This window comes from Cavia porcellus, unplaced genomic scaffold (assembly GCF_034190915.1).
Source record: "Cavia porcellus strain 051 isolate PalLab524CR breed Dunkin Hartley unplaced genomic scaffold, mCavPor4.1 scaffold_2, whole genome shotgun sequence".
Lineage (NCBI taxonomy): Eukaryota > Metazoa > Chordata > Mammalia > Rodentia > Caviidae > Cavia > Cavia porcellus.
In genome coordinates this window covers 33,602,712-33,628,624 of record NW_026947485.1, presented here as the reverse complement: position 1 = coordinate 33,628,624, position 25,913 = coordinate 33,602,712, and the positions used below count along the sequence as shown (strand labels likewise).

General features: G+C 35.3%; 1 protein-coding gene across 12 annotated transcripts in view; it reads left to right on the top strand.

The window, feature by feature from the left end:
* Positions 1-25,913, top strand: part of Pde1c (phosphodiesterase 1C) — a 599,125-nt gene that overhangs the window by 494,385 nt on the left and 78,827 nt on the right. For all 12 annotated transcript variants that reach the window (XM_063240413.1, XM_063240402.1, XM_063240411.1 and 9 more), the window contains 4 exons: positions 14,269-14,369; positions 16,702-16,830; positions 20,472-20,573; positions 21,081-21,201. In XM_063240413.1, coding sequence (XP_063096483.1) covers positions 14,269-14,369; positions 16,702-16,830; positions 20,472-20,573; positions 21,081-21,201 — 453 coding nt within the window. The remainder of the gene's footprint in view (positions 1-14,268; positions 14,370-16,701; positions 16,831-20,471; positions 20,574-21,080; positions 21,202-25,913) is intronic.

Below are 25,913 nucleotides of genomic sequence, written 5' to 3'. Positions count from 1 at the left end.
TATTGTAAATGGTAAATTTTTCCTAATTTCTTCCTTAATGTAGTCATTTTTATTAGTGTACAACATACAAAATAAACACACAAAAATCAGTACTGCTCCTGTACAGGAATGCATTCAGCTTCTCCCTGGGTAATATGATGTTAGCCATTGGTTTGTGATTTTTGTTGTATTGAGATAAGATCTAGGTAGACCTACTTTTTTCAGAGTTTTTATCATGAACGTGTCTTGGATTTTTCTCAGAAGCTTTTTCTGCATCTATTGAGATGATCATGTGATTTTTGATTTTTGCCTTTGCTTCTATTTGTGGAGTATTACATTTATTGATTTGCACATTTTGAAACATCCTTGCATCCTGGGATGAAGTTAACTTGGTCATGATATATGATCTTTTTGTTTGTTTGTTGCATCCTGCTGGCTAGTAACTTATTGAGGATTTTTGTATCTGTGTTCTTTAAAGAGATCAGCCTGTTGTCCTACTTTTAAGTTGGATCTTTGTCTGGTTTTTGGAATTAGGCTGTCATGGTGACTTTTCTCTCATTACTGAGACAAAACACCTGATGCCCAACAAAGGATGGGAAGGTTTATTTAGCTTACAGTTTTCGAAGATTTCAGTCCATACTCAGCTGGCTCCCAGGCAGAGTGGTGTGGCTAAGGGGCAGTGAGTCACAGTGGTTGCAAGGGACAAAACTAAATAGGGCCAAAAGAGGGAAAGCATGCCCCCTTCCCTCCCTTATTTTGTGTGTTGGCTCCCCACCCCTAGGCAAGTACAGCACTAAACCACTAATAATAGCACTAGATAATCAACTAGTCACAAATACTAGACTCAGTCACCTCCATGACTGCGTGAGGCTTTGGATTGGGAGGACAGTTAAGCTACAACATAGTGATAGCTTCAGGGAACTACTTAGGGGATACTCCTTTCTTTTGATTTTCAGTAAAGGGTCTTAGGAGCATTGACATTAGATCTTTCCTTAAGTTTTTGTAAAATTCAGTTGTGAATCCCTCAGGACCTGGAATTTTCTTAGTTGGTAAGTTTCTTATTGCTTCACAATTTCATTGGCTTATTCAGGGTATTATATTTTTGGTTCAGTTTCAGTTATTCATATATATCTAGGAACCTAACCATTTTCTGAATTCTCCAATGCACTGAGGTACACATTCTAAAAGTAGTTACTAATAATCTGGATTTCAGTGATGTCTATTATGATTTCACCTTTTTCATTTCTAATTTCATTGATCTGGGTCTTCTTTCCTTTTTGGGGTATTTGCTAAGTGTCTGACTATTTTGTTTATTCTAAGAATCAGCTCTTAGATTCATTGATGAATTGTATTTTTTTAGTTTCAATTCCATTAATTTCTGCTCTTTTTTATAATTTCTTTTCTTCTACTAACTTTGAACTTGAATTGTTCTTGTTTTCCTAGGTCCTTCAAATTCATCATTACTTTATTTATTTGGACTCACCTTGTTATTGTGATGTGGGCATTGATAGCTGTAAACTTCACTTTAGTACTACTTTCATTGTGTCTGATACGTGCTGTTGTGTTATGCTGGCATTATCATTTGATTCTAGGAACTGTCTTTCCTTCCTTGATTTCTTCTGTGATCCATTGATTATTCAAGAGATTATTGTTTAACTTTCATGCATCTTAATGATTTTTGTGGTTACTTCTACCATCAATTTTAATTTCATTGCACTATGGTCTGATCATATGAGTAATATAATTTTTAAATTTCCAAATGATTGCATTATTTACATGGGCTCTTTTAAAAATTTATTTTAAAGGAAGTAAAACAGAACAGTAAAGTAAAACAGAACAAAATAGTGATAGGACAGTAGGAAATCCAAGTCATTACTATATCGCATAATCTTACCCTCTCACTAGTTGCCCAGGCTACTGGCTCCAGGCTTTCAAGTCAATCAAATGACTTAAATGTCAGGTTGCTTCCTTACTTCAGTTATTATCACCTCAGACTCTGTCGTATCTAGTTGCTTATGGGGTTGGGGAATGTAGGAGGTGGGAGGTGGAGGTGGCTTCCTTGCAGCTTCTCCTGGCCAACAGGATCTCTGCCAGCACACAGGGAGGGCAGAAGCAGCAAGGAAACCACGCAGCCTCCCTGTGTGCTTGAAGAAGCTGTTAGCCAAGGGAGAACCAGCAAGGAAGTCGTGCAGCCTCTCTCTGTGCCAGCAGAGGCCCTGCAGCCTGGAGAGAAACCGCATGGGAATCTTGTGGCCTCCCGGTGTACCACAGGAGATCTTGCCAGCCAGAGAAGCAGCAAGGAAGCTGTGCAGCTTCCCTGTGTGCTAGGAGAGACACTCTCATCTGGGGAAAAGTAGATAGGAAGCTGGGAAGGCTCCCTGTGTGCTGGAGGAGGTTATGTGGTTTCTTTGCTAGTGATTTCTAGTTTCATTAGGCTACGATCTGGTAATGTGCAAGAGATAATTTTGCTTCTTTTGCACTTGTTTAAGAATGCTCTAGGGACTCGTATGCAGTCTGTTTTTAAGATAGCGCCATGTGTATGTGAGAAGAATGTATATTCTGTTGTTGTTGGAGATTGGCTATTAAATCAGTTTATTCAGAAATTTTGTTCAACTCTGGTATTTTTTGTTTATTTTTTTTTTCTTCTAGTTGATTGGTCCAATAACCCAGTAACAGTGGATTATTGAGTTACTGCACTACAATTACATTGATACATATCAGATATTTTTGTCCACTAGGACTTATTTTATGAAGTTGAGTGTACCCATGTTCATTAATTCTATGCTGATAACAATTACATCTTCCTATTAATCACTCACTTAACTAACCTATAGTGACTTTTTTTTTTGTTTCTTTTGATCAATTCTGTATTGCAGGCTATTTTATCTGAAAAATAGGTTAGCTTCTCCTGCTTTTTTGGGGTTCCCAGTGCATGGAATATTGTTTTCTATCGTTGGATTTTTAACTTAATAAATTTCTTTTTGGGTTAAGTGTGTTTCTTGAGTAGAGCATGAATTTTGTTTAAATTTTGTCTCTTCTGTCCATCTGTGTCTTTTTGGGGGGAGGAATTGAGACCATTCATATTGAGTTACTACTAAAAGATATTGACTTCTTCCTGTCATTGTATTAAAGTGATTTCTTGTGGGTGGTTCCCTTTTATCACCTACTTAACTGCTCACCCTGTCTGATCTATTCATTTATTAGAGTTTTGTATTGTTGCCTTCAATAACTTTTCTAGAATACCTCTGAGAATTTTTTTGAATACTGAATTTATTGTAAGCACTCAATTTTTTTGAGTGCAGAATTCACCTAGATGCTTTTTGTCATCAAAAGACATTTCTCCATCAATTTAAAGACAATTTTGCATGATAAATCAGTATGGGTTAGATGTTGTTTTCTTCTAGTATTGGAAATACTTCACTCCAAGATCTCCTAGTTCGTATTGAGAAGTCTGCTTTAGTTCTCATGTGTTTACTATTATAAGTGATTTGTTGCTTTTCTGTAATAACTTTTAAGATTCTGTCCTTGTGTTGAACTTCTGGAATGTTGACTACACAGTGTGATGGACAGATTACGATTATGACTGTTTGGTATTGTATATGGCTCTGTCTGTGTAATTTTTTTCTGATAATTCAAAAATTTTCTACTATTGTATCATTTGTCTTCATTGCATCATCTCTCAGTTGTTCTGACCAATTTTTTCGTGTACTCTTGATATTTTTAAATTACCTGTGAGTAACTAGTTACTGACATCAGTCCTATCTGTCATCTATCATCTATTATCTGGCACTCTGCCCTCAAATTGGTCACTTCAGCTGCCCATACTTGCAATAATATCCTGGATTTCCCTTTGGCATCTTTTCATGGACTCTAATTCTTTGCTAATGTGATTAGTCAAGTTTGGTATTGTTTTGGGAATTCATCCAACTTTTTTGGTGTTTTCTCTGAATTTGCAGATTATTTTATTTAATAAATCCTTTATCTTTTAGTTATTTTTTTTGAGTTTGCCAAATACATTACTCACTTTTTTAAATTAAAAAAATCTGGTGGCTTTTGATTCACCACCCATCCACCCTCCCCAGTTCCTCACAGATTAGTTTTGGTAGTTCATCATTTTTAAAGGCTTTTGTTGTTTTGTTATCTCATGTGTCTATTTTTTCTTTTTTAGTGCTGAATTTTACAGGTTATATATCATGGAAAGACTTTGTTGCTAGTGTTGAGACCTCTTTATTCAGTGTTTACTTTTCAATGATGCACTCTGGACATGTCTAACTATATGCCTTTGCTTCTGTACAATGACTCAACTACCTCTATTAATCTGGGAGGAAAGAAGGTAGGGTAAGCACTCAGTTCTCTGATATTGGACTACAGTATTGTTAATGACACAAACGGAGCCAGATATTGTTCTACAAGAAAAACCAATTATAGCATTAAATATGCTACCCTGACAGTAACAACAAAATCAACCATAATAGTATCAAGGACAAACTGTACATAAGAATCAATAATGTACAATCCTTAACCATAAAAGAGATCAATAATTATAGTAAGCCTAAGACAAGTCAAATCCTGACACACAATAAATATCTACTAAATACAACGGCCATCCTGCCCCTAAAAAAAAAGGAAATTCAACAGTAATAGAATAACCAATCTAAAATTAATGCAGCTTACTAGTTATATTAGTAAAGATAGAAGTGATGGAAAACAGAAAAATAAAAAAATGTAAAATTTTAAAAACTGAATGATGGGGAAAGAAAAGTGAGATGAACAATCCTATTAAGCAGTAAAAAGAAATTAGTATAATTAGATAAAAGTAACAGAACAAGAACAAACAACAAAAAGAAAAGAAAGAACAAAGTACAGCAAAAAGAAAAGAAAAAAAAGAAAAATGAAATAATCTCTAAACCCCTAAAGACCAATAAAGAAAAAAGTGAGTTCAAAAAAAATCCTTTGATATTTTTAAATGAATTTTTTTCCGTCCAGTATCTGTAGTCTTGGAACCTAGCAAGTCATGGTTTTCTCTGCCTGCTTTGAAACCTTAGGTTTGTTAGGTGCCCAGCTACCTCAGAATGTTACATCTGCTGGGCCTTGCTTCTTGACACAGATGACAGGACCCCCATGTCTTTTCTTTCCTGAGTTTAAACTTCTCATGGATCTTTCTCTAGCCCACATCCTCTCAACAAATATGTCTTGTTGCTAGCTCTTCTCTAATCACTTTGGTACAGTAAATCTCTGAAGTGAAGTTGTTCCATAGTTTTCCTGTGGCTCAGTTTTAAACAGTGAATCTAAAATTAGCAGTAAAGAAAGAAAATTTATAAAGAGGAAAAGATAAGATTAAATCAGAGGGAAACTATAAAATTAAATCAGTGAGCACTAACAATGTTTAAATAAGTAGAGAAATATATAATGTTTTAAACATGAAACCATAGTATTTATACATATCATTTTTCCTCAAACTAATCTATAAATTCAAAACAATTCCAGTCAAAATTCCAACAGAATTTAACATCAAACATGAGCACCTGAATCCGAAATTCATATAGAATAGGTATTTTACATGCTTAGAAAAGACAGTTTTGAGCTGGGTATATAATCATATACCTATAATCACAGCACCCTGGAAATGTAAGTCAAGAGGCTCAAAAGTTCATTCCAACCTGGGAAGTTTAGAGACTTAATGGGAACTTATCTCAAACATAAACTTTAACAATTTTAAAATGCTAGATATATAGTTAATATAAATACATCAAATTCAATCTCTGGTACTAGAAAAAAATGACAATTTTGAAGAAGAACATATGTGTGTGTAGAGGTATAATTCTTATTCTACTAGTATTAAAATATATACAAAGCTATTTTAATAGTTTTATAAATAGCCATGTTGATAGATAATAGAGGTGGAATTTGCAAAAATAGTCTAACATATTAATGGGCTTTATCAGTTTCAAAAAAAAGTATCCAAACAGTTATTGAGTGTGTGTTATATGTGGGTACTTTTATATAGGATGCTATAAACTAATATTTTCACTCCGCCAAAATGATGGCATTAGAAGTGAGACCCTAGGGAAATGTTAAATTATGAATGGGATCAAGTATTCTTGTATGAGACTCCAGGGGGTCTCTTCCCCTTTCTGCTATGTGAGGATACAGTGAGAAGGTGCATTGTAAGAAATGGATTGTCACTGTGCACCAAATCAGCCAGCACCTTGATTTTAGGTTTCCCAGCCTCCAGAGCTGTAAGAAGTAAATTTCTATTTATAAACCAGTCAACCTATGACAGTAAGTTCTAGTTAACCAAATAGGCAGGATGAAGATGCTAGTGACAATATAAAATTTCAGTGCTAATGGGAAGCTATAGACAGAAGAGACCAGTAAAAAGTAAACAAGAAAATATCACTAATACTCGGCAAAATTAAAATAAAGTACTGTGTAAAGAAAGCAGGGCATTTGATTACACAGGAAGGGCTTCCCCCAGAGATAATATTTAAATTGAAATAGTCTTGTCTTGAATAGTTTTTCAGCTGTATCAATACTGAGAGCTGAGGAAGAAGACAACACAGAGTCCTTGCAGGGCTGGCAGGAAGGCCCTCATGAGAGAGTGGCTTTCAGAGAGCAGGAAGGCGACGCATGCAGTGAGAACAGCACATAGGAGACAGAGGTAGCAAAAGGAAGTCTGAGAGACAGAATCGGCCTGGAAATGAGTTCCCATTTTATTCTGAGTGCTGTGGGAAGCCACTAAAGGGCTGTGACAGGAGTAAAGTGATCTGGTAAGAATTAAAAAGAATTACTATGGAGAATGCATTCTCGGGCAGTATCGCAGAAAGCTACTAAAGAGATTGTATTAGTTTGTACAACGAAGTGCGTTGCTAAGATGGAAAGAAAAAAAGCTCTTTCTTAAGCTGAGTTGAAAGGACTGAATAGTGATTAGAATGTGAAACATAAAAGCAAGCAATCAAAAGTACAGTTTAGATTTGTGAGTTTGATAAATAGGGTTGATGAATGAACTTGATGGCAAAGCAGATTTTAAGGGAAATAAATCAAGAGTTTGAATTTGGATAAGGCAGAGTTTAAGATCCCTGTTAGACCCTGTTCCTGTGCAGATGCCAAGCAGGAGAAAAACTAAATGAGTCTAGAGCTTTGGGAGAAGTCAGGGATGGGCTTGCAGTTTAGGTAGCCACAGATATATCCACATTGTATGCAGTCCTACGCGCAGATGAGATTATTTAAATAGGAAATGTGACTAGAGAAATAGAAGTGGCCATTAAGTGGGTCCTGGACCATTCTATAGTTTATAATGAGGCAAAGAGTCATCTAGCAATAGCTATTAAAAAAGGAGTGACCAGTGATGTTGGGACAAAGGAAAGAGGGTGGTGCACTGTGTGGGGCATGCTAGGGGTTAAGTAGGGTTGGAGTAAAGAAATCACCACTAAACTTAGCAACATAGACGCAATTATTGACTCTGACATGAGCAGTCTGACTGCTTTGTTGAGAAGGGAACATTCATGAGAATACATCTACAGACAACACATTATAGGGAAAATTAGTTCAAAAAATTTCTTGCAACACTTTGAAACAGTTGTTCATTCAGAAAAAATAGAATGTTTTCGTTCCTTGAATAGTGCACCAAAATATATCTGATAAATGAACTAAATGTGTAATACAAATGTTTATACCCTCAAAAATGGAAATTCTAAAAATAAAATTATTACAACAAAATATTGATTAATTTGAGTACATTAAAATTAAAAACTTATATAGAACAAGGCATCCTAAACATCATACCAATTTGTCTGTTTGCCATATTTTCTGATTATTCAGCCTGTTTTTAAAAGTATTTGTCTAGTGATTCTTCTTGTTCTCAGGTTGCACTATTTTCTTAGCAACCTTGGATATTTATGAAGACACCTACATTTTTTTAATATTCTTTTCAGAAATGTAATTATGTCTGTTAACTCATATGAAAATTTCCCTTTGTTCATGAGAATTTTCCCATTATATATATATTTTTTCCCTAAAATATCAACTGCTCTTTGTTGGAGAGTGAATATCCAAGCAGATTAGATGGTCAGTGTATGGGTAGTCTCCACATTTATGTGATCTTTCTGAAGAGTCCTCCAGGAATGATATGAGCCTTCTTCCAGTTTCCTTCCCACCTTCTTTGGCACTTATCTTTTGTCCTTATGCTTGTAAAATGACCAAAATGTACCTCTGCATATTATGGGAGAAAGATAAAGGCAAGACAGAGCAAAAGAGATGCAGAACAAATAAAACTCTTCCCATATTTAAAGAACCATCCTGAAATCCAATCCAGTAACCTCCATTTCTATGTAATTGGCCACAATCCTGTCAGTGGCCACTGCAAAGCTGAGAGAAGGCTGCACACATTGCCACCACATGAAAAACAAGAAATATTTTAAGTATTTTGTTGTAGCAGATCCACTAATGAACACAGTAGAAGAGCCATGATTAGTTAACAGGTCTGACTTTTAAAAAGATCAACTTAAATATTTAGCCATGATTCTACAGGGTCTTTGGCAAAAAAAAAAAGCCCCTCAGAATCCTTGTGTATACTTAATGATGATATTGTGGTAAATATTAAAATGGAAGCAAAAATGTACTTTGAGCTCATGTTCTCAAACATTTAGTACCTATTGTATACAGTATACTGTGGGATAAAGGTGAATCATCCATAGCTTCTTCAGCTCTCAAGAGAAATCTACAAGCATTTATGCTAATGCAAGTTATCATTAACATAAATGTTATAACAGACAATGATTACTATGTACCACATACTATTCTTTAAGGAATCCATTTGCTGTTTGCCTTTGAATTTTCATTATGAATCCAGGCTATCTTCAGAATAATTCTTTAATATGGAAACCTCTTTCCACCTACTCTGCCTTGGAAATGCGGCTCAAAACAAACTTCTTTCAGAGTGAGTTTGTAGAAGCAGTGAGAAGAAGCATTCTGATGAATGGAAAATATGTTGTTACTCGAACCTCCCATTGCAAACCAAGAAGGAAAAAACACTTCAGATCATTTCAATGTTAGAAATTGTAAGACATATGGGGACTCAGAACATCCTATTGGCAACATGATAGCTGGGTTTCCCCATCAACAGCATTCCTCATTGTGATCTGTTGCTTATTCTTGTTTAACAGAAGTGTCTCAAAGATGCTTGAATCCTTTTATACTTCTTTTGCTCATTTCTAAAAGAAAATCCTGGAACAGAATTAGATTGAAGAGGTGTTCCTGAGTGAACAGATATTAAATCAGACTACAGGTTCCAGTATGCTTGTTTTAGGTCTGAAGATTAAAAACTCTAGTGCTATTCCTTGATTGTTTTCATTGATTTTATCAGGCAAGGTGTCATTAATAATTCCTTTGCCTTTCTTTTCTAAAGGATAAGCTGTGAATCTTGTTCTTTAAATTATATTTGATATTATAATACATGTAATGGAAATACTAAGGATAATACAATGATGTCTTGGTTAAAGAGTGCTAAACAATTTTATGAAGGGTTGTGACTGGCAGAACTTTGGCCTCCATTAACATAGTTTTCTTGATGTCACAGTCACTAATATGCTTCATTAGATGGCAAGAACAGTTTACATAGGTTTTACAATTAATCTAGCAAGTCAGTAGACATAAATAGAGTATTGTAGATTCTCCAATGGAATAAGAAATGACAAAATCGATTAAAAAAATGAGGTAGAAGAAATCAGGGAGGTTTGAAGCATGAGAAGAACTCACATTGCCAGCTCAGAGACAGAAGGGAGGTGCCAAAGTGGAAAGCATGAGAAGGACCTGAATTGTGCCCCTTCCTTGTTAATACTGCTGGAAGTCAAACCTCCTCTTCCTCCTCCATACTACCATAAAAAGATTCAGAAAAGAGATGCAACCTGTTTTAGTTACTTCCTTCATTGATGAGACAAAATATCCAGTGCCCAAAGTTAAGTGGGGGAAAGCATTGTAGAGGTTTCAGTCCTGAGTTGGCTGACTTCCAGGCAGAGTGGCATGTGGCAGACAGCTCATGGTGGCAGAAGACAGCAAAAGCAAGAAGGGGGGGGGGGGAGAGACAGAGAGACAGAGAGACAGAGAGACAGAGAGAGGGAGAGAAAACACCCCTTTCTTTACCTTATATTGTATCCATTCTACCTGAAGTATAATGGTGCCAGTCTTAAACAGTGGACTGATCCTGCAGTCACCCACCCTTAATCCCAGCATTGCACTTTGAATCAATTACATGCTATAGATTCAGTCTTTTAAAAAGTCTTCTGAAAAAGTTCTATGACCACGTGAGGCTTTGGGAAGACATCTAGACACAAACTATAGCATAACTCTTTCACATTTTTATTTCAGCTATGTGAGACCCTGATTAGAGGACCTAGCCATGCTATGCTGGGCTTTTAACCTACATAGCTATGTATCAGTAAATGGGAGAGATGTTTTAATCCTTTTAAATTTGTGATGATTTCTTAATGTAGCAATGGAGAACTAATGCAGGAATGGATTGCTAAAGAAATTCTGTGGTTCATATATCAGAGTCCCAAATTACTAGTAATGTTTCCTCTAGCAAGAGGGCATTATCTATGTCCTTTGCCTTTGAGTTTCCTCTTGCCTATCATTCATCTCTCTCTACCTGCCCTGTGTACACACATAAACACACACACACACACACACACACACACACACACACACTCACACAAGCTTTCTAAGTCACCTACCTTAACAATTCAAAGTCTATCATCACTCTCTATCAAGGCATGCCTGTTAACAAATTAGCTGTGGCATTCATACTTAGTATTAGGAAAACATTGATAGGATCTATGATTTATACTTGTCACAGTTTGACAATTCTAGAATAAAGTATCTGTTGGACTTAAGTTTCTGACTTTTTATATTCTTCATTCACAGTACTTAATTTGGAAAAATCAAGGAAATCTGGAAAGCCCAAATTTTGAAAGCCCACTTTCCCCCAAAATAGCTTCTCCCACTTTCTCTACACTTATTAGTGATGCTACCTAACTCAGTACTATCTGGAGTAGTTTTAGGTGGTTAGGCTAACGGGGTGAGGTTAGATTTAATTCATTGGTCTCCTTGATTGTGACTGCTGTCTGACCACTTACTCACTCTGAATTTGGTTACTTGCTAAGTTATATGTATTCTGCCTCTGCATTATGTATTCTTTAATACCTTTCTGATCTCCAAATACTATTCTTACAGCTTCTAGCTGTGCACCTGCCCAGTATCCTGCATGCAATGTTGTCCTGGCCATATCACTGTTCTGCCTGTAAACTTTATGCCTGAGTCCAGTTTACATTTCCCACTTACTCCTGCTTTCAATGGCAGACATCATCTCTCCTCAGTCAATCTGGAGTCTACTCTAGTCAGCAGCATCATTTTCTCTGTCAGGAGGAATAGGCTTCTTACAAAAATGCCCACCTCCATTTCTTGCTCTACGTAGTCTTCAAAGCTCATCTTAAATACCTCTTCATGGCAACACCACCTCCTTCCCCTTCCCTCACTCTCCTCAGACAGTCTTTTTTTTATTCTTAGTACAGTTGATCTGAGGCATCCACACGAATTTGAAAAGCTTGGGTTTTAAAACAAGCACTGACGGCTGTGATTTTGTGTGCATGCTTTGCCATTGATTGCTTCTGGCTTATTAGAAGTAGGTTTTACCTAACGCAGGGTTTTGTTAGTGTTTTTAGGTATGGTCGGTATTGATACTTTGGGAACTGTTATGTATATGCAGTCAGTTTGGAGGCTGCCTGCTGGTTGGCTAATGTTCTGTGATTCAGATATTACATTGTCTGTCATTCATAATCTTATTTTGAGATGTGAAATTAACTTTGCATGAGCTTAGAATAAGGATAGTGGATAGAAAGATTCAGGATTCAGAGGCAGATGGGTGGAGATAGGATATTGGGGGTAAGGAAAGTAAACCCACACTAAAATGGAAAAAATGTGATATTTATGGACAATAGCAACAAAATGTATAATATAAAATTATACCTATATAACTTCATAGAAAATTTTAAAAAAATTAAAAAGCACATGAACAGTGACCCAAAGGATTTAAAGAGTGTGAGAATTCGGGAGTCACATTGTGTGGCTCATCAAACAGCCAGCTCTATGCTCTTAGGTAGGTTTAGAGCCTCCCTGGCTTCAGGTTTCTCATCTGTAAAGTGGGATCCCAGTAGCACAGTACCTTCCTTTATGGAGCTGGGATAATTGCACGAGTTGCTGCTTATAGAAAACCTAGAATAGATCCTGTCACGTAGGGATCCCTGAATGGCCCCAGACACTCTTGCCACCTGCATGGACTCTGCTATTCTGCTTTTATAAACCTTTCTCTTTGTCTCATTTTGTTGATTTCCATCCTTGTCTGTTTTCTCTTGTTTTTTTTTCTGTTCTTTTTTACCTCTTTATATTTCTGTAGCTGCCAAAAAAGTTTCCCTAATATATTTCATGCTGGATTTAACTAAATATATTTCTCTCTCTCTCTCTCTCTCTCTCTCTCTCTCTCTCTCTCTCTCTCTCTCTCTCTCTCTCTCTCTCTCTCTCATTGTGGTACTGTGGGTTGAATCCAGGATCTTCACATTGAGCTACACTCCTAACTGTGGGTTGAATCCAGGATCTTCACATTGAGCTACACTCCTAACCATTTGTAATCATTTTTTTTTTTAATTTTGAAACAAGTCTCAGAAAGTTGCCCAGGCTGGAATTGAATTTGTGATCCTCCTACCTCAGCCTCTCAGAGTGCTAGGATTACAGGCCTATACAACCACATCTAGTTTATGAAGTCTTTTTATCATAGGTTATGTCTTATTTTTTTTATTTTATTTTCTCTTTATCAATTCCTAAAAAAGACAATAACTCAGAAATTTGTTTAGATGAGGATCAAAATTGATAGCTAATTGAAAGACATGGCTAAATTAGAAAATCATAGAATATATATATATATATATATATATATTCATTTTAAGACATTTTTATTAACTTACGTCATATAAATGTGTCTTGTGCAGTTATCTTTAATGAGACCTTAGACTCTTCTGAGTTGTACTGATTTCAATACTCATCTTTCTCTTTTATCAGTCTTGCCGTATCTAAGATTTCTAGTTTCATTTCTTTAAAATGAAATGTTACTTTAAAAGATACTCATGAAGCAAATTGAATATAGAATCTCTGAATTTTCTACTTGTTTCCTATGCTTTCGTGGTTGTCACACATATTTTGACAGTAGCTCTCTTAGTGAGTGTCCAAAGCATTGAACTTCTAGGTTCTATACAAGTAACATCTCCATTTTTTATGTTCATGCTTTATTGATTTATATCACAATTATATATTTAAAGTAACAAACACAACGTGTCAAAATAGGGTATGTAAAACCACACTGAATCTTGTGAGCATCAAATTAACTAGTAATGAAAGTGGACCATGTGTGGCTTCTGAACCAGGAATGTTCTGTTGTGTGGACACTGGGTAATCAGGTGACAGAAAGAGTGGGAGCCATCAGTGAACCTACAGTGCTCAGCAGATGGAATCAGTTAAAGAACTGCAAATAAGGCAGAGGTTCTCAATTCCAGTGTGCATCAGAATTATCTGGACAGATTTTAACAGGCTGTGACAAAAGTCACAACTTTTGAGTTTCTGTTGCGATTCGGAGGGTCAAAGAATTTACTTGGGTGCTCAGATAATGTTAATTTGGTCTGGGGAATGCATCTGACAGCTGCAGACCACAGCTGATTGTGATGGTGTGGATGGGGACAGATCTCTTCTAACATGATTATGCAAGGGCAAAAAGCCATTCGTGATTTCTCTATGTGTTTGTCCCTACATTGTAGTGGATATTCCTCCTGCAATTAGATGGTTCGTGGATTTTCTGTTACTCTTAGTGCTTGATATTGGGGTTATGTTGAAATTTTTAAATCATGCTTGCGTGTGGGAGAGACAGAGAGATCAAAGAAGTTTATTTAGAAATTGTATAAGGATGCAGTGAGAGCTTTTAAAGTGTTCATAGTTGTTGTCATTTGGATTTCTTGAAAAGGATGAAAATACTAGTTAAATTATTTTAATTTCACATGCTGTTTTCAAATCACAAGTCCTACAGTCACTTCATAAGAAAAAAAATTTTTTTGTGTGTGTGTCAGAAAACTTGTGTTTGGCAATAGCTTCCAGCTGCAGGGTAGAAAGACAGCAGTGTGGGTGTGTTGTCAGCACACTGAAAACATTGAGAATGAGACAGAATATCTGATTGCTCTGTAATCTCCCTTTTAGAACTGGCTGACAGAGCTGGAGATCTTCGCTATAATCTTCTCAGCTGCGATCCATGACTATGAACACACCGGAACCACCAACAATTTCCACATTCAGACTCGGTGAGGATGTTGAACTATTTGGAGAAGAAGTAAGAGGGGATAGAGGTAGAGTTCTGGAAGTCAGAGAGGTGTTCTATCTTTTTCTTTCACTTGGTTGCTCTATTTTATGGTTCTGAAGAGCTGAACATTAAAGATGGCCCCAGTCAGTTTCTATCAGCCTAGGATTTAAGAAGCCATCTGCTGTAATTCCCATACTTTATGGAGATACAAGTAGAATATTCTTCTCTTCTGTATTATAATTCTTGCTCTGTTTTTATGCATGTTCTACGCATATTCCATTCCTACTACATGGTGAGGCAATTTGCATATAGGTCCAGATGCCCTCTAAACTAAAAGGACAAGTGATTCAGCTGGCACAATCCATCATCCATCCTTTTTGTCCTCTGATCTCTGGGTTTCTGATAGATGCTATGCTCATTCTGGATTTCATCTCTACTCATTTCAGTGCCTCCCCTAATCCCTCCCAGAATTCTGGGGAAGCAAGGCTGTCTCACATTAAGCCACTTGCCCCATGGACAATTTCTGCATCATTCCTGATACCCTGCAGAAGTAGACATGGACCTCTGTGGAGATACTAAATAGGGGTCTCAGTGGCCCACCTTGAGCCTGATAATCTGTAACTGATATCACTGGTTGACTGTGGTATCTTTCATTCCCAAGCTGTGCATTTATCCTTAATATTCCTTTCAGCACAGAATTCTAGCCAAACAGTATAAGTCAATTGTCATTTCTGCTTGGGGTGAAATCTTATCTGTCCTCTCTTGGTCCAAAACCTTATGGTCTCTTAAGACAGTGACATAGAACTGGGAAGAATCTGACAGTAGGGATAATGGTAGAAAGATGGTAATATAAAGACCAAGAATATAAAGGGACCAGAGATTATTTGAATACCAAATCAGTACTTACTGACTGAAATTCAAAAAGCAGGTGCATCCTCTGGATGGTTTTGTGTTCTTTATAAGTGAATTTACATGTATTTAGTGAACTAAATACTTGATTAGGAGGCACATGAAAGAAGACAATATCATCTGTCTTCAGAAGGTAAATTCCAATGAAATGCAAGCAAATAAAAGGATTTTAAGTTTTAGTTCCTGCCTCCTGCCTCAAAACCTACAGTGATCTCAGTTGCCTGTAAGCAGCCTATGTGTCTCTAAATACAAGAAGCTCCAAAGATAAGCTGTTCTTAGTGTGTATCTGTGGGTAGATCTTTTGCTCTGAGGGCATAGACGTCTTCTGCAGTAAATAGCACCTGCAGAAGAGAGGGAGGTTGGTGAAGCCGTTGTGTGTGGATCTTGCCTGTTGACCAGTATTGTAGTCAGTCCCAACTCAAAAAGTAAAAAGTAGCTCAGTGTCATAAAATACACATTCTTTGATATCTATATATTCCTTGGTACCTAGCTTAGTGAGCATATATGGTCACATCTTTTATCTAGACAATTGCATGTTTTGTGTTCTCTGTAGAAGAGGCAAATGCTAATGGGTTTCATTGTTTGGTTTGAGATGAAAGTTAGACATGTGCCCTCCTCAACAGCACTTTCTCCAGTGTACTTGGGAATCCCTGTTCAGAAACTTAAGTCTGTAACAGGTCCCTTATCCTTTGATGGATGAAATTTTAAGCCCAATACTTGCATAGCATGCTAGATACATTCCAAAACTTGGCTCTGATAAGTGCAAGTTATCTTGGACAGCACTGGCCCTCAGAGGACCTTGTTTTAAAACATGGGCCTCCAAGAACTCATTGTATAAAGATTGATAAAAATTACTGTGAATGCTAAAAATTTTAAATATTTATTTCAGTAAAAGACACATTACCTTTAATCCTTCTCAAAATACTCCCCCTCACTTCAAACACACTATTATTCTTGCCATTTTCTGAAACAGTTCTGAACATCCTCTTTCTTGTTGTGTGTCTTTAGTTCTACTGTCCTGGGTGAGTACTGAATTCACTGAATTGAATTAAAATCAGAATTTGAAATATTTCCAGGAAATTTGACATAACCCATGTGTTTTTAAAAACTGGCTTTGCCAGTTATACGAGGTAATTGAGATTTGGTATAAAACAGTTTTGAAACAATTTTCAGGCTGAATCTAACATATTTTACATCCACATATTGACAGTACTATAGGCCTCATGTATCCATTGATAATTTGTTGTGTTAGTTACGAGTTTTGATTGATACAAATGGTATGAGATTTGTAAACTTTGGGAAAAGTCCTGGTACTTTCCTTTTTTTGCACAAAGTTTTTAGAAGCTTTATTTATGATCCATACTTTCTAACCTGTGAAAGCTACTGAAAGAAATCTCAAGTACTGAATTTGTGTTTTCTTCCAGATCTGACCCAGCTATTCTGTACAACGATAGATCTGTCCTGGAAAATCACCACTTGAGTGCAGCCTATCGCCTTCTGCAAGAGGATGAGGAGATGAATATTTTGATTAACCTCTCGAAGGATGACTGGAGGTAAGCATGAAATGAGGGAAATGCAGGAGAAGCTGTGACAATAGGTGAAGTGTCTGCCTTTGAAAAAGTATTAGTCTATTTTAAATTTCTATCGTTTCTCTTTCTTTTTTTCTCAACCTCTCTTTGTGTCTCTCATTTCTCTATTTGTTTCTTACGAATGTTCACATGCTTGTAAATTAAGACTAAGGATGTTTTGTGACTATTTTTGCTATCTTGTGTCATTCTTACAATAATGAATTGGAAAGGAAAGCCAGTTTGTGTCAAAGAGCTCAATATTGAACTAAAAATTCTTGAGAAAAAATAAATTGAAGATCTTCCAGTAGTGTCCAGCTGATAGTATTTTTGGAAATCTTGTTACATTGGAAGCATTGTTTCCAATGCTTTTCCTGCTGGTATTTTCTAGCCTGTGAGAGGTAGAGAAATGCTTTCAACTGATCTTCTTAACTAGAAATTTTGTCTGACATTTATGAAAAACACTTAGCATTTGCTTTGAATGTCTTAATGTTTTAAAAGTTTCTAAGGAAACTATGTTGAAACTTTTTATAGTAGATACCTAATTCTTTTTTCTAAATGGTAACTGTTTGACTCTGGATTTGGGCACATCTGGAGTTGAATACACACCAAATAACTTACTAGTTGATTGATAATGGAGATGTTGTTTAACCTGCTCTTACATTTTTAACATTTAATTCCTAGAAGATAGTTAATAACTATTTAAAGTAAATGATAGTTTATTCTACAATGTAGTCAAGATTATAGTAAATAACAAAATCCATTTAAAATGCTTAGCACAACCACACAGTAAGCCTGCAATTCAGCCACACAGTAAGCCTGCAATTCAGTGTAGTATCTATAAGCGTGTCCTAGTGTTCATGTATGAAATCATCTAAAGTGTTAAAAAGTTCTGAGTGTACTGTGACTTGAATAGTACTTATATTTTAATTAAATGTTGCAAATTCAACAAAACAATAAGTGATAAATTCAAAGAAAAGCACACCTAGGCATAGATTGCAGTAAAACTGCTAACAGTCAAAGATAAAATTAAGAGTATGACAGATTACATTTAGGGAAATAATTTGAATGACTGTGTACTTTTTGTATAACTTTTTTCAAGAACTATGGAGACCAGAAGAGAATGGAATAACTTCTTAAATTATTAAAGACAAAAACAAGGGCTGGGGATTTAGCTCACCAGTGTAAGCAACTGCCCAGCAAACACAAGGTTGTGAGTTCAATCCCTGGTACCAAAAAAAAAACAAACAAACAAACAAACAAAAAAAAACAGTAAAAAACAAGGACTATGTCAACACAAAATGCCTCACCCTTTGGATATAGTCTTCAGGAATGAAGGCGAAATAAAATTATTTTCAGATATTGAAAAACAGCACAAATTTATCCTCAAAACAACTGTATCATAAGACTTGCTAAGAAAATTATTCTAGAGCAAAACTAGACATATAGGAAAGAACAGAATAGCAAAATATGAGTAAATGCAAAAATACAGTTTTTCTTAATGTATTTGAATTAAGGGCATATGACCATTGAGATACAAATATTACAGCATCATCTCATGGGTTTCATAGTGATGAGAGTGTAACACCTCTGACCATGTATAAAGACTATAACATAAGATTGGCTTGTGGTATTAAATGAACCTACACTATTGTAAGATTTCTTTATCTATTTTACATGATGTGATGTAGTATTAGCTATATGACACCACTAAAAAATTAACAGTACTGACTAAACATAGGGCAAAATTTATTAAATAAATTAAAATGAATTTTAAGAATTAAATAATAACTCAAAAATCAAAGGATGTGTTATAGAGGGGAAAAAAGGAGACAGACCAAACAGAAAACAACATTTTAGACCTAAATCCAACCATATCAATAATTATGTTAAACATTAAAAGACTCAATACTCTTCATTAAATGATAAATTCATATAGACAAAAAAGGCAAGCTCTATTGCATTCTGGCTATAAAAGATGTACTTCAAATATTAAGACACAAATAAGTTCAAAGTAAAAAAATATAAAATTTAGCAAAAAATATGTGTATTGAGACTGGAGCAGTGATAGTGATACTAGGTAAAATAAACTCCCAAAAATGATATTGCCAAGGATAAAGAATGTTTTCTGACAATAATAGTTGTCATGAAAGACTTAACAAACATAATAAGCATTCTCTAAGGTAAACTTTCAAAATGTAAAAATGACCAGGAAAAAGATGGAAGTGTATATTTTCACAATATTATTAGATTATGACATTTTTATTTGAGTAATTAATTTAAAATTTTAACATTCCTGCTTAAGTAATTAACTTACAAAGGGAAAAAATATCAGTGAGGACATAAGAGAATTTAAACAATATGGAATTTAAAATTTATTGCATAGCACTATAGAGAAGAGAGGAGCACAGTATATCTGAAGTTATTTTTAAAATTTCAGTGTTAGAAATAATCTAATTTGAAGAGGTTAAGAGAAAAAATGTCTTAAAATGAGCACAGCCTTAGTGATTTGTGGGAACGTTTCATATAACCAAGCATAAGGACAACTGTGATTCTTAGGAGAGGAAAGAGAATAGCAGTGTGTCACCCTTATTGATATTTATTGAGTTCTACACAACAACTACAGTACCTACCTTATCTTCCAGTGTTTTTAAGTGGGATTAGCATAGTATGAATGAGTAGAGTCTGAAAAGCTGATTGCTCCTTTTCATAATGTGGGGCTCATGGACAGAAAAGCCTCCCATTTCCTTAAATAATATAGAATTTTTCTCACTGTGTTTAAATTGAAACACTGACTCTTCCAGGGCCTTGATTTTTGCTGTTCTCTGTGCTGGACACACACTGCTGACTTTTGTGGAGCCCCAGCTGGCTGATTCTGTGCTTTCAGGACTTGTTAACCTCTACAATCATGTAACCAGATCTTTATAAGATCAGCGGTTATCAGAAGGAGCAAGGGGTGAATGGGTGTTGCATATGGAATTCTGAGGTGCTGAATTTATTCTGAGTACTCAGTACTTAGTACTGAGTACTGAGCTGTACTGTAATGATACATTGCACTAGGCACTTGTCAAATCCTACAGAACTGTGTATTTACTAAGTGAACCCTAATATAAACTGTACTAAGTACTACATATCAATATGGCTTAACAGTGGTAACAATTGTACCCTGTTAATACTTCGAGGAGAGACAGTATATGGAAACAATGCTGTCTGCTCAATTTTTCTATACATTTTTTAAAAAATTAAATGTTTTTAAATAAGTGAAATACCCATACCCAAAGCATAATGTTAGCCTATCTTTTAGGGTTACTTTCAAGTCAGTTCTTTCTGACAATTTTGAATTCAGTTAAGAGAGGACTTCACTACAGTTTTCAGCTTCATTGCAATCTTTCCTGTGAGTTAATTTTCAAAATCACATATGTATCCCACATATAATATTTCTAAAAAATGATTTCTTTAATCTTTCACTCTCATTTATTCTTTATAAAAAGCCTCATGAAAAACTCAAGTTAGATTAGAAATGTCAGAAATTATTAATTGATTTTGACTAGAAGTGGCAAGAAAAAGTAACTTTTATTTTCCTTTTTTTTTTAACTTCCATTCTTTTTTGCTACGGGTGTTCCTGAAAGGGAGTTTCGAACCTTGGTGATCGAGATGGTGATGGCTACAGATATGTCTTGTCATTTCCAACAAATCAAAGCAATGAAGACTGCTCTGCAGCAGCCAGAGGCGTAAGTGGGCTTGTGACAGTGAGGGTTTCCACTGGTGTTTGAACTGGCGCGTGTCCATGCCAGGCTTTAGTTTTAGTGCCTCTCCTTCAGCATCGCTTTATTCAGTGGTCTCATAAAGGAATGATGTTTAGAGGAAAGAACGTGAAAATCATACATATCTAACATTTAGGCATGTTCTTACCAGAGCTGAAATAAATAATAGGGCTGCTCATAGTTTGCCCCAATTAGAATTTAAACAGTTCCCCTATGGAAAACTAAGTTATCCAAGATCTCTGTCAGCAGAGGCACTGATACATCAGTGACTCCTTGGTGTTCATTGTCTTCTTGAATGACATAGCTATTCCATTAAATGCCTTGCATCAGAAGTGTCCAGGTCATAAACAGGGAGGCCAAGGCCGTGGGCATCCCAGGAAGAATGGGAGATTAAAAAGAATAATGATTTGTAGAACTCTTAGGGTAGTTCTGAGGAGTGCAGTCACCATGTGTTTGGGTAATTTGGGTTTACAGGATTGAAAAGCCCAAAGCCTTATCCCTGATGCTGCACACAGCAGACATTAGCCATCCTGCAAAGGCCTGGGACCTGCACCACCGCTGGACGATGTTCCTCCTGGAAGAGTTCTTCAGACAGGTACCTTTTTGCTGTGCTGTTTGTCAAGACCGTTGTTATCTGATGTATCACAAATTCCAGATTTCAGTACTGCTGTGATAGAGACTACTGAGATTATAGTAATTGCTTCACAGAGAGCATGAATCATAGCTGTTTTTTGTTTTCTAGTCATATGCTGTTGAATCTTACTAAATTCTGATCCTTATTGTGTGATAAAAATGCATTTCTATCCTACATATTTCTCTGGAGAAGAAAGTATTTCATTTCTTGTCAAAATGCCATTCAAAGAACCCTTTGCTTTTGTATTCCCTTAATGAGTTAAAAAGATACTGTTTATTTGACTTTACTCTGTGGGATTAATTTGTTAATCCCTAACTCCTGTCTCTTAATTGTTTGAATTGCTTCTTTCAAGGAAATAAGACTATTATATAAAATTCCAAAACTAAGTGAGGCAAATAGGATGCAGGCATCAGTAGACACTGTTGTTCTCATTATTTTTAATCTTAACTATAGCCTAAATTCCAGGGTTGTATTGTCTTTGTATACATGGCTTTAAAAACAGAGATGAGCTCCACATTCTGTTGCTGTAACAAAATGCCTAAGACTGGATCTTTTGTAAAGAATATAGGTTTATTTAAATCATGGTGCTGAAAGCTGGAAGGTCTAAGATCATAGGGCTGGTGTCTAGTAAGGGCCTTTTTACCACACGTAACATGGTTGGAGGGCATCATCAAACAGGTATATATGCAAGGCAGCATCTACCTTCCTCTCCTTAAAAAGCTACTTATACCATCATGGGGACCCTACTCTGCTAATTTTTATCTAATTCTCATTACCTTCCAGAGTCTCCACCTCCAAATGCCTTTAACATGTGACTTTGGGGGTGTTTCTAACAGATGAAATTTGGAGAACACAGTCAAACCATAGCCCAGGTTACCAGATTTTTGGCAATGCATTGCTGTCTTCATTACTTTTATTCTTATGATTCCCTTTTGAATGAAGAAATTATAGTAGGCATCTGTATGTGTTTTGTTTCTTCTGCTAGTAATAAAGCAGAAGTAGAGTTAACAGTGTACTAAACAAACGTCAGAGACACTTTATTGCAGCTTTACATCCAACCAGCAGCTAATAAAATCGTGCCTTTAATGCCCTATGGTGGTATCTAAGATTTAATTTTGGGGGGTGGGACATACTTTAGGGTGAGGTTGGACCAGTTTTTTTAGGCCCTTCCAGCATTAAATGCCTTATGTCTCCTTCTCTTTGTCCATAGGTATCCAACAACATACAAGGCACATATTCACCTGCACCCCAAAGCTGTTCTGTAAATTCTCCAGCAAGTACATGTTCTGCTTCGGCTCTTATAGTTCTCAAAGAGAATCCAGGATATGTGTGAGGGTTGGCAGGGAGCTAAACCTTGTTGCATCTCTATACCATGACTCTGCAAACGCATTCGTCATTAAGGGCTTATTTTGAACCATTTTTTCCAAAAGCTATTTTTCTAATAGGAATGAGAAAATTTTCTCCAATATCCACTCCATTGCCATATGTTTTCTTTGATATAACTTTTGTATCCATCTCAAAATGGATATAAATGTGATATATGAAGTGATTCATTTTATAAATTATGAGAAAGTGAATGTGAATTAATTAAATATGTGAACATCTTCTCCCCATAAAAGAAACTTGTTTGTATTCACATACGCATGTGCTGAAATTGAATGAAAATGTGCTGGAAGCAATAGGGAAATAACCATATTGAGGGTTGTTTTTAGTTTTTTATTTTTGTTGCCTTTTGGGAATGGAGTCACTGGATTGGAACTATTTTTTAGTAATTATAGTTCAGTAAATTATTTTTATTGACTTAATATTTTAACCAGGATGTCAGGAGCCACACTGAGTAGCCCATGTAGCAGAAATGTGGCCTCAGCTCTTAACAATAGATTTTTAAATTAGACAGTTCTAATGGGAAATCACAATGCAACTGTAGAGCCTTTTTTAAAATTACATTTGGAAAGTTGGGTTGTATTTCAAAATAAGGGCATAGCCTCAGTGCACATGGATCAGACCTTCCCTGCGTGCTAAAAGAGAATGTTACATCTTCAGTTTAGTAACGTATTTTATAAAACTCAAACCAATGTCACAGAGTGCTTTTCAATAAAATGCTGACTTTAAAGAAGTGTAAGTTTACCTCCTTGGTAAATACATCTTGTGAGTGTTATGGATCATTTTCTTCCTGTTGCTGTATATTTTTATATTTTACATGAATTTCTTACAATATTTTAAATTCCTATTTGTGAATACTTCTTCATTTTTACTTACTTCATGTATTAGAGGTCTTGTGATAATTGCTTTCTTTTTTAATAATATCTTAAATATTCTTTCTATATTAACTCATTTTTTCTGCGTGACTTTATTCTGTTCTTTTTTCAACTCTCCGAATTGGGTGCTCAATTCTTTTATTTTTATTTGTGCTTGTTTAAAAATGGTAAAGCAAGGCACTTGTATTATAATGCGATATCACATAATTTACTAAATAGTCTGTAGTTTTAGTTTTGATTTCTCTTTTGTCTAGGAGTTGCTTCAGATAGAGGGATTTGATTATAGTTTTTTACTAGTACCTTTGGAATTAATTTTTGTTTTTTTGAAATTTGACCATAGACTTTTCATTCTTTGTGTATCAACTACTTACTATACAATCAACTTTTGTGAATTTCATCAATCACAAAAACGTAGATTTATTTTCTGTTTTTCAGGATATAGAGTTAAAGTATCAGATATATCTATTTACCTTCTTGATAATGTCACTATACATCACTTTTTAAATTTTGAGGTATTATGACAGATGCTTTTATTATTTTTTCTTTCATGCATTTTAATTTCTGCTGCTTAAATTCTGATTGTTACTTGGTTCTCAAATATCAATAACTGTTAGATTCTTATAGTTTATTGTCCCCATTATTCAATATAAAGCCCACATCATTGTCTCATTTAATCTTTTCCTAGAATTAAAATATGACTTATATTAAGAATTTGGCCTTGGCTTTACATGTTATTTTACTTTGAATCTTACAGAGACACTTGGGCTTGAGTATGTTTTAAACACCATATAAAGAGCTGGGCGCTGTGGCTCACGTCTGTAATCTTAGCACTAGGAAGGCCAAAGCATGAGGAACATTGTGGGTTCAAGACCAGCCTGGGCTACAAAGTAAGCTCAAGGCCAGCCTGAACTGCATAGAGAGACCCTGTCTCAAAAAAAAAAAAAAAAAAAAAAAAAGAAAAGAAAACAACGTGTAAAATCAAAATTTTACATAAACCCGTATAAATTTTTTAAATTTAAAGTCAGTCACATTAACATCTATTAAAAGGAAAAGAATGCTTGTTCTTAGTTGTGATTGTAATATATATGTGTGTGTGTATATATATATAATCATACATCTTTTTAAAAATATAGATCACTATATTATCTCTGCTATTGCCTTTAAGTCTGATGATCTAGAAGTTTGATATTTTTATTGAAAATAATAATGGAATTTTTATTAATTCATTTTTACAGTAGATAATGTTTGCATTCCTTGTGGGAAGTTGATACCTGTATGTAACATATCTTAATTCCCTGTTCATCCCTTTCTCCATTCCTTCCTCCCTTTCCCTCCATCTCTTGATCACCTTCCCACCGGAGAAAAATTTATCTCTCTACTTCTTTTATCTGTCTTTTACTTTGTTCTTTATTTGTATTTTGGATTTCTCATATAAGAGAAACCATGTGACATTTAAGCTTGTGTATCTCATTTATTTCACATAAAATTAGTATCTCAAAGTGTACTTATTTTCTTACAAATGACTTAAGTTTATCTTTCTTTTACTTCTTCTAATAGTTAACATACTAATGACAACTAAACCCTCTATTTATTTAGCTAGTATCCAGTGTCTCCTTCTGAAAGAAAATTAGTAAACTTCTGTTTATCCACATTTCCTCACCAACATCCAATTTAAATGACTTTATTACTGATTTAGTTTTTCTCATCTGTACCTTGATTATTTACTTTATATACTTTATATACCAGATAGAATTAATATATTTTGCTATCTCTATAAAAGATATAGAAGCCAGTTATTCCTTGCCTCCCATGCCTTTCTCTTTTTTTTTTTTTTGTAACATAACTAACTCCTTGTTGTGATTTGTTGATTATATTATTTCTAAGTCTTCCTAAATTTCTAAACAAGCATTCTATTTTATGGACTGTATATTGTTTATAAAAGCAAGCCAAAACAGTGTGACTCAGAAAGATGGAAAAGAAACAAATTAAAAAGGCACAATTTTCCATTTCTTCTTGTCTTGGCCCTATTCAGCTTTGGCATTTTGACAAGTGGCTTTTTCTAGACGCACTGGTGGAAATCAGATTTGTATAACTGCAGGTTTTCTACTCCTATTATACCGAGGTTGGGTTTGCTTGGGTCCGATGTTTTGGGTCCGATCTTTCCTTGCAGTCCTTTTTACTCGTGTCTTCTATACTTGAAGGCTGCTATGAAAAGATTGAAGCCAGGAAGAAATTGTTTCCATGTATAGGTGGTGATCTTTTCACTTATGTGCCCTAAGGACTTTTTAAAGATTTTTTGTTTTGCAAATTCAGTGTATATAATGAAGATCATTTCCCTTCTTCAGTGGCCCAGGGACAATAGATACTGTTCTGTATGAACTTTTCTTAGGACATGGTATGTTCTTTTCTTCTGCA